This window comes from Platichthys flesus, chromosome 4 (assembly GCF_949316205.1).
Source record: "Platichthys flesus chromosome 4, fPlaFle2.1, whole genome shotgun sequence".
NCBI classification, from domain to species: domain Eukaryota; kingdom Metazoa; phylum Chordata; class Actinopteri; order Pleuronectiformes; family Pleuronectidae; genus Platichthys; species Platichthys flesus.
In genome coordinates this window covers 24,804,488-24,820,310 of record NC_084948.1, presented here as the reverse complement: position 1 = coordinate 24,820,310, position 15,823 = coordinate 24,804,488, and the positions used below count along the sequence as shown (strand labels likewise).

Genomic DNA, 15,823 nt, shown 5'->3' with positions numbered 1-15,823 from the left:
ATCCAGAATGATGCATTGTCATCCAGACTTTCTGCAGCTTCTATAACTTTAAAATCCACTGACATGATTTAACCGGAAAAAAAAACAAGACGGAAGCAGAGTCACGACTCAGGAGGTGTTCAGATAAATAAATATCAAATTAAAAATTGCAGTATTGCAGCATTAACAGAAGAACTGAGTTGGACTAAGTTATAGACGATAGAGTCTTGTGTTAAATGGATGAGATTGTGCAGGGTGTGTGTGTAATGATAGATGATGTGACAGCTTTCAAAAAGTTGAAATTCACAAATTTTAACCAGTTGTCACAGTTTGAATATGAACATTTGAATTTCAAATAAAGTGACATCCGTGTAATGCTGTGTGTATTTAATTTACTCACTGTGGGTTTCAGATTGTGTTGGTGGGGAGAAACACAGTGTAATTACATCTATATAACATTTATATATGTTCTTATTTTACTTAAAATCTGTGTATGAATTACATTTTACCACATTTTTATTTTTATAAACATGTTAATATTTGTATATATATTCTATGTGAAGCACTTTGAGCTGCATTTCTAGTATGAGGGGTGCTATACAAATTAACAATATTATTATTATTATTAAATATTAACTTACCCCCTACGTTTGCATGGATGTTTGAATTTCGAGGGGCCCCTGAAACCTTTAGAGCCGGCCCTGCTTTAACTTCTTATACAACTTAACTCAATAATGTGAAATCACAGAGGAAAAAGTGAGGAAATATACAGTATATAACCTATAAATATATGATTTACACATGCATCTGTCTTATTATATTTAGCTTCATTTAGGTAAATGCATTTTATGATGCCCGTGGGTTTTATTGAGATGCAACCTTTGCACATTGGATCTTATGAACAGAGATAAGATGCAGGTTCCTCCCAGCAGCAGTTTCAACCTGACCCAGTCTAACCAGCAGGAGTCACAACTCCACTGCTTTCTGTGATGTGGGAGAAACCAAAGCGGAAGTGAGGAACTCAAGAGGAGCGAGGGGAAACTTTTTTTAGGGGGGGGGTTAGAAGAAGTTGGAGACGGTTGAATCACATCGGAGCCGAGCGGGATGAGAAGTCACATCTCTAGTAACCTCAGAGTTTGAAGAGTGTGTGTGTGTGCGTGTGACTCTGTGTGTGTCTGTGTGTGTGTGTGTGTGCGCGCGTGCGTTAGGATGGGACTCCCCACTCTGGAGTTCAGTGACTCCTTCGTGGACAGTCCGGACTTCAGGGAGCGACTCAAGTGTCATGAGATCGAGCTGGAGCGGACCAACAAGTTCATCAAGGACCTGATCAAGGATGGAAACATGCTCATCACCGCGCTCAAGAGTAAGTTGCTCCTCCGCGTGCGCGCGTGTGTCTGTTTGTGTATGTGTGGAGGCTCCTCTGGGCTGCGGGTCCAGGTCTCGGTCCTGGTCCTGGTGCAGAGGATGCTTCTCTGCAGCCTGTGGACAGCGGGCTCTGCTCTGAACCACTTCTATGAAAGTTTTGAAAACTCCACTCCTCGTTGTTCTGAGGCCGCAGTGATTCCTCCGCTTCTCTCTGAGACGCTCTGACGTGCACGGACTTGTTCTAACTGAGGAAGAGTCGGAGCTGCTCACGTGACACGTGAGATGAAGGAGCTCAACTTCTCAAAGTGTCACTCAGAGATTAGTGCAGGGCTGGAATGTGCTTCAACTTTTCACTCACACCCATCAGAGGTAGTTTAGCATGTAGTGTATACTGTATATGTGTGTATATATATATGTTTATAAAGTATACTTATGTATGTATAGATGTGTGTGTATATATATTTGTATCTATACATTTATGCGGTGAAAAAACATGGAAGTCACTTGTTCTAGAAGTGTCATGACAATCCAGTATCACGGCCACGCCCCCCCCCCCAGAAGAGAACCCTATAACCTATAACACAACTTTTAAATCAAAAAGTCTCTGACATGAATTAAACCTGATTTGAAGTTGAGTCAGATTGAATCTGAAGGAGCAACAGGATTTTTGTCGCATGTGTGAAAACGCCACAAATCACACCGAATGTGTTCAATCCAAAATGTCTGACTTCCTGTCTGGTCTGGTGGAAAGTGGTGAGAGTGTGCCAAATCTAATTTCTCTGGCCGATAGTACATGAATAGATAGACCCTCGGTGAACCTTTGTAGGAGGCGCTATCGAGCCACTTTCCGATGCTCTATCCCAAGCACATGTCAATTTTCCCCAGAACGGTCGGTCACGGAAAATTTGGTGGCCCCCAAAAAGTGCTCTGGCCCTTATAACAACATGTATAAAAAAGTACAGACATGTATATTTGTATATTAACTTACACACTTACACGAGGGATCATCGTCTCTTACCGCGATATATTCAAAAGAATGGTCCCTCAGGGCAGAGGAAGTCAAACGTATCTCCGATCGGGGGTTTTCATTTTCTTATTTGCAGGGAAATAGTTGTGCCGGGGCCGGCCAGCACAGGTGGAGAGGAATATGCTGCTGAATGGTTTATTCATAGGGCGAGGTTACTCAGTGGCACGATGTCAAAGGTCCGTGCCAACAGTTTAATACCAAGTAAGACCTCAACGCTGCAGGTTGTGCTCGGCATATACGGGTGGAATGAGACCCTGATTGTCTTTGATTGGGATATTGATGCAGGGAAACATCTTGTCCCGCCAGGTGGCCGGCCTCTCGGAAGATTAAAAATTAAAATCCAGGATTGCTAATCAACCGGCGATGAACCCTGATGCCTAAACTGTCTGAAACTCAAGCGCGGAGCCGGTTTGAAGGAATTCTGCGTCTTATTTGTCTTTCCACAGTCGTGATGAGGGGGGGGAGGCCCTTTTATTGGAATTCCCGGTTTCAAACGGGGGCAGGAAGCCGAGGAGACGGATGTAAATTATTGATGGTCTTTAGCTCGGGACGCCGTCGAGGTTTATGACCCTTTATGACCTGCCATCAGTGGGGACATTACTGGGAGACCTGGTGCGGACCCGGTTTTAATAGTAATCATCTCAAGTTTCTACATGGAGCCGGATAATTGATGTCTCTGCCTGGGCTGCCTGAGCGAATGAGGCCTGTTGAGCCAAGGTTGACTTCATGTTAATAGATTACCTGTGGAATGGGAGCACACATTATTGAAACCACACGGAGCAGCAGTTCCTGGTGTGTGTGTGTGTTTGTGTGTAGCTACAGCGCTCCGTGTGTGTGTGTAGTATGTATGTGAATGGGCAGATTGTTGTATGTTTGAAGACGTGTGTGTGTACGTTAAAAACAGAGGTTTGGTTATTTCTTACTTCCCTAAAGGTTGTGAAGTATTTTTTGTGTATTTGATCTTTTTGCCTCTTTTTACATATAATAATGATTATAAATGGGTTTTTCTACTTGTACCTCTTATTATGATGTCATGTATGTATTAATGCACATGGTCTTAATGTTCCCAGGTAAGTTATTACTTACCTAGATCTCTGCCCAACAAAAGAAACTATCTCCAGATGCTGTAAAAATAGCTTTACCTCACTATCAGTCTGTCTTTACCTGTTGTACATATCAACCACAGACTGTTATTAGTCCCTCCGCTGAACTGCAAATGCACTCAGTGATTCTTCAGTGAGTGTTTCTTACAGATATGAGGCTTATAGTGTGATATTTCTTGTAATTTGTCGACACAGGTTGCCCAAAGTGTTACTTACTTTAGGTAAATGTGAAAGTTGAGGAGATTCAGATTGAGCCGCTGTTGGAAAAGAGACGAGCGGATGTAACAAGTGTCTTTAAAACACCTGAAAAGCTCGACGTGATGTAAGGACACAGATTTGACAGTGCCAGCTGCTGCAGAGATTTGTCCATTTGAATCAAAACGCTGGAGCTCTGGACCAATCAGGCATCTTCAGCATTTCAAGCTCCACCCCCAAAGATTCCTGTGATTTCTTTTAGTACTAAAGAAGATTTTTTAATTAAAGCTAGGATTGTTTTTCTTGGATTAGTAACATCCCACCCCCACCCATCAGCCCTCCCGCTACACCCCCACAGCAACATGCACTGGCTAACTTCTCGTCTCACCAGCCCTCCTTAAGACCCGGGTCACTGTTCATGCAAAGGCTCCTGGGAAAAGTTGTCATGGCCTTAGTCAACTTGTGTTTTTCATTTTTCCGGTTTGTGTTACATCAACTTAATTTGTGAGCCCCTTCTGGCCTTGTTTAAATCACTTTGAGATAAGAAGGACATTCTTTCTTGTTGTATTGAGAAGCTCAGGCCTCTGACTTCTCGTCACAGTGGGTGACGCCACCGTGGGATTTCCCTTATCTGCCCTCTCATCGCAAAAACTAAAACATGTAGGTTCCTCACAAAGTTAAATTTGTATTCTAGTTTCATTTTCTTAGTATTTTACTCATTAGTTATGGTTTGTTTACTTATATATACATTTAGCTGAGGTTGTAAAGAGTGTCGCGATATGAAGAATTTGAAAATGCTCAAACTTCCAATGTATGGAGTTCTAATAGCAACCAGAACAATTTAACTACAGCAGTAAAAGTAATACATCACAATACGATTGTGGTTAATGATAGAAAATATAGGTCTTAATTACCATTACCACACACAATGTATTTCTCCTGACAGATATCTTTTCTATAACATAACATGATAAATCCATCTGCTCCAGGAGATGAAACGGGACATTAAACTGAAAAGGTCAAAGAAAACAGATGATGTTCCACACATGCTTAATAGGTGGCATGGAAGAGAGAAATGATTTTTTTCCTCCGTTCCTCCATTGTTATTATTTTCTTCCATCACGTACCACGGTTCACGTGTGCGTCCCATTTGCAGTCCTCTCTTCTCACCACCTGTCAAGTACTGTTCAATATTCATTAGCCTTTTAGCCGTGGATTGACTGGCCGGCTCCCAAGGAAAATATTTGAGACTGTTTGGCTCACTTTACGTTTTGACCTTTCTCACGAGCCACTTGCTTCCTTGGCTTTTGTAATTTTTTCATGGTAGCGTGCCGCTGCCCCGGGTGTGAGCTCGCATGCCAAGAGTCTGTCGGCTGCACACGGATGCTGCATCTATGTTTTCTATCGATTTGGTTTTACTGGCAAAACAAGCATCCTTAAAAACTGTTGTTATTGTGTGACATTGGTAAATGTGCATGAAAAACATTGGAAAGTCACTGCAGCAAAGGTCCAGTGCTGGTCCCAGTGCTGGTCCCAGTGCTGTTCCCAGTGCTGGTCCCAGTGCAGCCAAGGACCCTCTGAGAGTCGGGCAGCTCTTTGGACGACGGCGTCCGTCCTTCACACATAATTTGTGCAAATTTGCAAACCAGAAAGTAACCGTTGTGCACTTAAAAGTTATCTCTGTGCAAAGTTATTACTCAAAAAACCTTTTTAAAGGATGTTTTCATAAATCTGAGTGGGCTTTAGCTCATAATTACATTAGCTGTCTGTCTCCAGCCGATGCCCATGTCTGCTCACCAGCCCCAGAGCGACGCTGCTTCCTCCTCACTGTACAGGCTGTAATGAATGGCTGACACGCATGCAGGTTGTCATTATAGAAAGCACAGTGTTTAGCCAGTCTGTAAACGGCACCTTTTTAAAAGTCCCTACTACTCCTGCGTACTCCAGGGCTGTTTAATGCATCTTAATCTAGACGTGATTAGCGAGTGTTGTTTTTACTGAAGGAGGACGTGACGTGTGGACGTTTGGTGAAAAGGTATTTCACGATCGGCTTTGGGAAACTCACAGTGTTTGTTTGTCTGAGGACAGATGATGCTCCCAAGGCTCAGCCACAGGAAATGTCCTGTAAACATGCTTGTGTAACCATCCCCCCATCCTCCCTCAGATAGCATTTGGGCTGACATCACTGTGTGTGTGTGAGTGTGTGTGTGTCAGACTGTGACTTTAGAACAGGCCATGTGTTGCAGGGATATATCATTTATAATGTATTTCTGCTGCTGTGACTACTTTGATAAATTTGAACTCACGTAATGGAAGTGAAATACCGGGGTTCATTCTTTGGGGACTGGCTTGTTTCTTGTGGACAGATTTCGATAGAAGGATTACACATTGTATTCCTAAAAGCTGCTTCCCCCCTCAGACTGTGCAGGGAAATGTGTTTGACTCCAGATTGAGGTCTGCTCAGAAGTGTCACTCTGTCAGTCAAAGTGATTGTCACACCGAGCTCATCCTTCTCGCGCCCACAGCCGGTGTTTTTCTGCTGCTGCTTCTTCAGCCTGAAAAGGATAACATGATGTGCCTTGTTTCCCCTCCGCGAGATCAAATATTAACTCACTCTCCCACATGCTGAGTGTTGAATTGAGCATTAATAGTGTGATGAAAGCAAAGACTTCTGAGCTAAATGCTGTCACCCTGATATGCAATGTTCATATTAAAGGAGACATTATGCTTTTTTCTTTCAGTTTTTCTTTTCTCTTTTGTATTGAAGAATTTTTCTTTTTGCTCTTTAAAATAAAAAGCCCCAAATACAGGGAGGTCCTCTCCCCAACAGAAAACTGTCCTCGTCTTCAGTCCAGACGATACTGCTCCATCATTGTGATGTCACACAGTCCACATTTGGACAATACACACCTAGCGGCTAGTCTGACACGCCCCTTAACGTAGCCAGGTAATGCAACAACGGAGGACTATATTTCCTACACACACACATACACACAATAGAGTGGTTGACCACTCACAATAAAGTTGGCTAGCTGTCCAATCAGAGAAGACTGTGTTTCATCTTGTCAGGGGCCTAAAGAGCTAAATGAACATTAATGAGCATTTAAAAAAAATAACATTAATATGAACATTGTGAGTCTCTTTTAAGATAAAAATGACTGATAACTGATCACATTGACTTTCAGAAATGTTGCTTTGATTATCTGACATCCAGGGAAAACACATTTATAATACATACACCACCAGTTGAGGCTCAGGGGCTTTGTTGAGTCCTTTGAGTGGATATAATATAACATACACTGCAGGAATCTATTCATAATTGACCTCCCTCAGATGCACCATATTCTCTGGTAAAAGTTGGTGAATTTGAACGTCAACCCACGCAGATGCTAAACTCAGACTTTGCCTGGCACGTTTGAAACTCTCCAGCCCGGTGGGTTGCCAAGTTTCATCACCAAGTGTTTGCACAATGGGTGTTTAATTTAAATTAGCCCTGCACACCTCTTGTTTTCGAATTGTCTCGGAAGCATCTCGTTACCTTGATAAGATCAACATGGCTTCTCACTTAACAGATCTTTGTAAAAAAAAAAAAAATTGGGGGAAGAGCAAAGGCAACCAGCAGGGATGTGAAATCTGTATTTATTTTTTCTGTCTGTCAAAGGCGAGTTCGTCGAGAGCTCGAGTCAGTTGTGTTGCCTTTGTGTCGTCTGATGGTAAAATCTCTCAACTCGGTCTAAAGGCTGTGGACTCGGTGATAAATGGTGGAGGCCGGCCCCGACTGCCGTCTTTCATTCCAGCTGAAACGCAGGAGCTAATAATGGATCTTTTTCTTTTTTTGATGTGGAGCTGAAGAAAAGACTGAAGCGTTGCATCAGCCTCATATCAAAGAGAGGCGGGATCGTTCTCTTTACTAATTCAGATCCAGTGAATAGGTGGATGTTAAAGGTTTATTCTCCCTGTCGTTACCTCATCACCAGTGACTTACATAGTTGAGTCATGGATTGAATTAGGAGGCTTATTTTCCCCTGTTTGTGTGTGATGTCCTTCCCAGTATAAGTACTGTCCTCATGGGGACCAGTACCCCGTCCTGATGAGTAATGGTTTAGGTTAGAGTTAAGATGTGAGTTGTGGTTAAGGGTGGAGTTAGGCATGAAGGGATAAAGCTTTGGTTTGACTGTCCACAATTAATGGGAGTCAATGCAAAGGATAGCTGTTTGTGTGTGTGTGTGTGTGTTTGTGTGTTTGTACAAAGTTACTCTACATAGCATGGCCGAATTTCCACCAAACTTGGGGGGAGTGTTATTTTGCTGGGTATCTTCACTTGATTAACTTTTGGAGCTGATGGTCAACAGAGGTCAACAAGAAAAGATGGTCCGAAAAACACATTTTCCAAGATATCGGCGTTAATTGCGTAGAAAGAAAATCTAAAGCTTATATTGATCATCAACACATTTCACATCATGTCATTAATAAGTTAGAATATGACGTCATTGGCAGGTGTCTCTGCATCCTATAGGAATATCAATATGACTTCATATTGATTATCTCGATTGGAAAATTATAATTTCTGATCATATGGTTGGAATAACATCTGCAATCTCCACCTTATGTCGATTAACCCTTAATTCTGCCATCATATTGTTTTAATGACATCATGATGACATCATTATGAAACGGCCTTATAATACCATTATGTAATTACAGTAAATAAAGGTTAGATCTCCTTGGGTACATACAGCATGTGCACAGGGAATCTGACGCCTGTCACTAACAGTGGTCGGCCAACGGGTAATTCATTGTAAAGTATAAAGTCAGTGTGTCTTCAGACTGTATCACTGCTCCCCACGGACCAGTGTCTGTGAGGCAGCGTCCTCCCTCCATGTTTTATTCAGTCCCTCTCTGTCGCTCCAGACTCAGGTTGACCAACTGCCACTTAAAGTTACCGACAGACAGCACCACAGACGTCAGTGAGCTGTTGGGCTATTTCGATGAGGCTTTGTTTCAGGCAACTGCTGCTGCCGGTGGGAAATGCTCAGCATGCTCCCTGGCAGGAGGGGGGGGGGGGGGGGGTTCGTCTGGTTGGCTTTCCTCACACGACTGCTTCCCCAGCCCCTCCACCACCGCCACCACCCGCTGGGGCGACTGACAGGCAAACGTATAAGTAAGCAGGTGCAAGGGGGCCTTACCTGAGGGGCTGCCCCCCCCCCCCCCCAAATGGAATCAAAGTGGCACAATGCACCCCACTGTTGCATCAAAGAGATCTCCCCGTGTCTCGTTAGGCTCGGTGCAAAGAAGCGTCTCCCCTTTGAAGACCTTGTAATCTGAAATCAGCGGCGTCTCGCTGGGAGAAAGCGGCGCGGTGCCGTTTCGCGCTGCGCCGCTGATGTTCGGGCTGACAGGCCGCCGGCTCCACTCAGGCTGCACGCTGTCGCAGGACGCCTTTTGTTTCTTGTGTGTTTGGCTCGACAAAAAGACACAAAAAAAATCAAAGCCCGGTTACATAAAGGGCTCGTGAAAGGGAAAAGCTTTCAGGGTGGAAAATGTGCAGGTTTCTTCATCTTGCTTTTCACTGCAGCATGTCTGTGATGGTTTAAGCGCTTCATTAAAACACCAGAGGAGTGAGAGCGCGGCACGGACGCTGCTCAGTAATTAGCATTGTGACGAGTGTGTAACACAGAGTGCTACACTGTGTTGTGCACTGATATTCTGGCATGTTTCAACACGTGTGAGTCAACAGGACATTTTTTAAATACTTCCCTTCATGTTTTTTAAATGTAATTTTAGTTTTTTCATCAAATTAGTTTATTTTATGCTTAAGTCCGTCTGGTGGTGTTTTTTTTAGGACTATTTATATTATTCACAACAGATTTTATTGACCGATGGCCTCACAATTCAGCCTCAAGTGTTTATTGGAAATGAACTCAGTATAACCGACCCCTTGTCTTTGCAGTGCATTTTAGAGATACACAAGTTTTAATATTTGATGTTGCGCATGCATAATATAATAACACAAGGCATTATGATTGTATGGCTATTGCTATATTCCTCTGTCTTACTCTTTATACTGGTATTTTAATCTTTATGTGTAATATGAAGTTTAGAACCATAGCTGTGCAGATCTGTGACGTTTAGGCACAAATTAAGAGTGTGTGTTGTAAAGTAATTCCAACTAACAACATCTGAATGTACTTACCTATCAATAATCTTTATTTTGCATGATTGAAAATAGTTTTTTTATTTAATAAGATCACAAGTGTTACATTGGCTCGAGGCTCAGAACCGCACTCGAGTGGTGCTCCAGAAAGCATGTCTTCAAATTATATTTAATGTCCCAGTAGCTGCGGAAGTAAACATTTACTTTAGCCTCTGTTGCCGGAGAGAGACTCTGCTGCAGATTCGTCTGTGTTCTGTCAGCGGTTGGAATTCGGTAGTACGTGGTTGCCTTGGAGACGAGATAAAGGCCGTACCCAGGGGGCTTTGCAGCTCGATGAGTGACAGCCGCGCTCCTCCCTCACATCTCACACACCGGCCGCTAACCGGGGGGAGCTGCTCCCCCCCCCCCCGCGCTCGAGTCCCGGCTGTGTGGTCAGAGCCCGGCGCTATTTGATGAGAAACCTGCACAGGAGGATATATCACAGTGTACCTGGTTTCCTCCTCGCATGCAGGGGCAGATAAATAGATAGATAGATAGATAGATAGATAGATGGATAGGTGGATAGGTGGATATGTGGATAGGTAGATAGGTGGATAGATAGATAGATAGATATATGGATAGGTAGATAGGTGGATAGGTGGATAGGTGGATAGATAGATAGATGGATAGGTGGATAGATAGATAGATGGATTGGTGGATAGATAGATAGATAGGTAGATAGGTGGATAGGTGGATTGGTGGATAGATAGATAGATGGATAGGTAGATAGGTGGATAGGTGGATAGATAGATAGATGGACGGATAGGTGGATAGATAGATAGATACATAGATGGATAGGTAGATAGGTGGATAGGTAGATAGATAGATAGATAGATAGATAGATAGATAGATAGATAGATAGATAGATAGATAGATAGATAGATAGATAGATAGATGGATGGATAGGTGGATAGATAGATACATAGATGATAGGTAGATAGGTGGATAGGTGGATAGGTAGATAGGTGGATAGATAGATACATAGATGGATAGGTAGATAGGTGGATAGGTAGATAGATAGATAGATAGATAGATAGATAGATAGATAGATAGATAGATAGATAGATAGATGGATGGATAGGTGGATAGATAGATACATAGATGGATAGGTAGATAGGTGGATAGGTGGATAGGTGGATAGGTAGATAGATAGATAGATAGATAGATAGATAGATAGATAGATAGATAGATAGATAGATAGATAGATAGATAGATGAAAGATAGATAGATAGATAGATAGATACATAGATAGATAGATAGATCCATACATAGATACATATATACATAGATACATAGATACATAGATCGATAGATGCTTTATAAATCCTGGGGAAATTTAGGTCATCCAGTAGCTTATACACTTAACCGACATACATACATAAAAACACATATACATAGGTAGAACATTGCAGATACAGGTACATGAATGGGTCTGACCCTATGGTACAGAATGCAATGATGTGATTGTGTCAGTGTTTAGAATGAAAGTGTTCTTGTGCTGCTGAAGTGGATAGTACAAAAAGATATATATATATAAATATAAAAACAACAAAATATACAAATATATAAATATGTACGTGATAAAAGGTAAAATGACGTGTTGGCTCTGTGTGATGAAAGGAGGAGCAGAGATAATCCAATAATTAGACCCCATGTGTTTTCTTTTTTATTTTTTTCTGTTCCTTTTCGTGTTCTCTCTCTTCCCTAATTTCAGAGTCACACTTCATGTCGTAAACAAGGTCCTGGGATTCGCTCCTTTCATGACGGCGCTGAACCGCGCAGCTCCTTTTCACACCACATCCTCAAAGTTGAGTTTGTGTTGCGCAGAGGAGGCGGAGTGAAGGTAGAATATGTGGAGAACCTGTGACGTGCTCCAACTTCCTCCTGAAGGTGTTTCTTCTCATCCTGTCTCTCGGTTCTCACGTCCTATCCCTTTGTTCCTCGGTAGAAGCAAAACCCCGGCCGGCTGCCGTTGTGCGTCTGCGTTGCATCAGACTTTGTCTGTAGTGTTGTGTACTCGGATCATTGTAAAGGAGCTGCTGCGACATGACAAGTCTGTGCAGAGCATCGTAAACATGAAAACTGGAGCAGCCCTCGTAAATGTCCCTACGCACTGTGTAGGCTGTTCAGGCGCCATGTTTGTACACAATAACAGATTTACCTTTTTTTTTTACTTATGTTGTTCACTCTGCCGCTTGTGAGACTTTAATCTGATGGTCAAGCAAACTCCATCACGACCCAAAGCTCATAACAATCGTCCTTATTAAAACTTCAGGGTTGGGAGTTGACCGAGAGAAGAGAGAGACTGAAGCTGATAAACGGCCTCACAGCCGAGGGTCTTTGTTTGCAGAGTTTTCACCAAAACTTCCAGATGTGCTGTGTGGAATGTGTTCCTCTGCTTCTGCCCTCACTGCTTACCTCAGGTTAAAAATCCTCTCCGTTCATTTATCTTCCTTTTCCACTGATTCTCTTTCCATTTATCTCTGCTGCTCGGCCTGGTGATCACTTAAAGTGAGGCGGCTTGAGGAAAGTCTCTGTGCTTCCCGCTAATGGGTCAAAGTCACTCTGTAAATAATGCATATAAATAGGAAATGAACAGAATTGTTGTTGCAGGTCTTTTTTTTTTGTTTTTGTTTGTTGGAGCGTTGCCCTGATTAAAATATTTATTCATGCATATCTTCAGGTACAGACACAGAAGGACGGCAGTAATGAGCCTCAACACGTCGGCAAACTTTTCACTCTGCAAGTGTTTGTAATGACTGGAGTCAGACACGGCACCTGGACACTAACTCTCATTCAGTCAAGATGCAAAAATATCATGAGAGATTGATCACACCAGTGGCAAACTAAGTATTCAGTCATGAGGGGCTTCATGCTACAATGCCTGTCAATATGTGTATTACAATATTGCACCTATCTTCAAACTCGTCCTCCGTTTAGATCCCAACTTTATAAATATGAAGCAATCTGTCCAGTACTCAAAACCTGCAGGAACAGACAGACAGACAGACAGACAGACAGACAGACAGACAGACAGACAGACAGACAGACAGACAGGATGCAGACAGACAGGATGCAGAGACCGATCAGTGAGGTCAGTTTTGGTAACAACATGTAAACCGCTCTCACCCTCACTCTCCATGTGAGGTGAGTGAGTCTCTACTCGGAGCTTGTGGGATGTTGTAGTATTTAACTCGAGAGCAGAGAATCAAGCGTGTTGTGGCAAGACAAGGAAAGGCAGAGACGCAGGTACTGTTTACTGTCGTTTATTCAGTAGCTAGGAAGAACAAGCACATGTTCCCCATACGGGAAGTATATATAGCTACAGCCTCTAACATTACCCATCAACCCACTGGGTGAGAGGACACACCCATAAGTGCACGCCACACAGCCCCCCCCCGAACACCCAGAGGGAAAAAAATGGGACAACAGTCAGTACCTCTCAGGGGGTTTAACGAGGCGGCCACAACGGCTACGCCGACCCCCGTCCGCAAACGCAGGGGTGGAACAGGCAGAAGGGACATCATTCACAACAGGCACAGGATCAGGAGGCACAACTGGAGAAAACAACACAGGGGTCTTAGAAGGGGGGCGACCACGACGGGGAACCCGGGCCGGTAGCACCTCTTCGCCAGCCAACAGATGAGCTGGCTTAAGCCTGTCTAACGAAACGCGCTCCCTGCGCCCGCCCATGTCCAGAATGAAACTTTTAGAACCCGCCTCCAACACTCTAAACGGGCCGTCATACGGGGGCTGGAGGGGAAACCGGTGAGCATCGTGACGCACGAAAACAAACGGAGTGGTCGCGAGATCCGTTGGCACGAAAGACCGAGGAGAAAAATGATGCACGGGCACCGGTGCACAAGCGGCCTGTGACGCAGGACGCGCAACAGGAACCGGAAAGGGGGCCGAGCTCTGAGGCAGAAACTCCCCTGGGACACGGAGCGGCTGACCGAGCACCAACTCCGCAGGCGAGGCATCCAGGTCAGCCTTAGGAGCCGAGCGCAACCCGAGCATCACCCACGGCAACCGATCCAACCAATTTGCATCTGAGAGCGCAGCCCTCAATGACGCCTTAAGCGACCGGTGAAAACGTTCACACAAACCGTTAGCCTGGGGGTGGTAGGCAGTGGTACGGTGAACCTGTGTGCCCAAAGACTTTGCTAGCGCCGACCAGAGATCCGAAATGAACTGCGGGCCTCTGTCAGAGGTGATATCAGACGGTGCACCAAAACGTGAGACCCAAGCTGAAAGAAAAGCGCGTGCCACGTCCGCAGATGTCGTGGAAGACAGAGGAACCGCCTCTGGCCACCTAGTGGTCCGATCTACCATGGTAAGGAGATGTGTAAAACCCTGGGAAGGGGGAAAAGGCCCCACAAGGTCGATATGCACATGATCAAAACGCTTGGCCGGAATCAAAAATGGCTCGAGGGGCGCCCTAGTGTGCTGGTGAACTTTTGCGCGCTGACACGCCACACATGTGGCCGCCCACTCTTTGACCTCTTTGCGAAGGCCAGGCCACACAAACTTCGAAGACAACAACTGCACCTACAGCCACATCCGAAGCATCGGTCGTGAGGGCGATAGGCGCCCGAGACGCGGGGTGCGCCAGAAGCGCCGCGTTAGCCAGGGCAGCCTTAGCCCCCTCAAAAGCCTGGATCCTCACAGGGGTCCAGTCAACCTGGTCCTTAGCTTTCTTAAGCTTCAAAGCACCATACAACGGTTGCAGGAGTTGGGCCGCACGAGGCAAGAAACGATTGTAAAAGTTTACCATGCCCAAAAACTCCTGCAGCGACCTGACCGAGACTGGACGGGGAAAATCCGCAACTGCATGCACCTTCGAGGGCAAAGGAACCGCACCCTGCGACGAAATGCGATGGCCCAAAAAGTCTATGACAGACAGCCCAAACTGGCACTTGGCTGTGTTCACAATGAGACCATGCCCATCAAGGCGCTGGAAAACCTGCCTAAGGTGCGATAAATGCTCATCAACCGACGGGCTGGCCACCAAGATGTCGTCCAAATAGACGAAAACAAACGCGAGGTCACGTAGCACCGAGTCCATCAAGCGCTGAAATGTCTGCGCTGCGCCTTTAAGGCCGAACGGCATTCGCAGGAACTCGAAAAGACCAAACGGTGTAATGACTGCAGTCTTGGGCACGTCCTCTGCCCGCACAGGCACCTGATGATAACCTCGCACCAAATCGATTTTAGAAAAAATTGTCATGCCCGCCAGACGAATTGAAAAATCCTGAACATGCGGAATGGGATAACGGTCATGGGCCGTAATGTTATTTAAACGGCGGAAGTCACCGCACGGCCGCCAAGACCCGTCCGCCTTGGGCACCATGTGGAGCGGCGAAGCCCACGGGCTGTTGGACCGCCTAACGATCCCCAAACGCTCCATGGTAGCAAACTCCTCCTTCGCGGTGGCTAACTTCACGGTGTCGAGGCGACGCGAACGTGCGAAAACGGGCGTACCCGCAGTGGGAATGAAATGTTCCACGCCGTGTTTAGTAACCGCGGCAGAAAATGCGGGCGTTGTCAGCGAAGGAAATTCCGCCAGTAAGCGCTGGAAGACATCCTTTGACGCCGCGAAATTAGCATGTGTTAACGGCCCGGGCCCCCCTGTCTGACACGGAAAAGACGCAAAAGATACAGCATCAATGAGCCTGCGATTAGTTACATCCACTAACAACCCATTAGTGCACAGAAAATCTGCTCCGATAATAGGAACCGTAATGGAGGCTACAACAAAGTCACACAGAAATTTGCGTCCATTGAAACACACAGTCACAGACTTGGTACCAAACGTCTCTATAGCCGAACCGTTAGCCGCTGTCAGACGCGGACCACCGCCACAGGCCGAGAGGTCCGTAGCTGCCGGAGGGAGAAGGCTCTTCTGCGAGCCGGAGTCCACCAGGAACTGATTACCTGATATGGAGTCATAAACGAACAGCA

At 45.0% G+C, this 15,823-nt stretch overlaps 1 protein-coding gene across 2 annotated transcripts in view; it reads left to right on the top strand.

Moving 5' to 3' along the window:
- Positions 1-1,038: 1,038 nt before the first annotated feature.
- Positions 1,039-15,823, top strand: part of LOC133951547 (rho GTPase-activating protein 42) — a gene marked incomplete in the record, with an annotated part of 66,751 nt that continues 51,966 nt past the window's right edge. For both annotated transcript variants that reach the window (XM_062385556.1, XM_062385555.1), the window contains 1 exon segment: positions 1,039-1,342. In XM_062385556.1, coding sequence (XP_062241540.1) covers positions 1,189-1,342 — 154 coding nt within the window.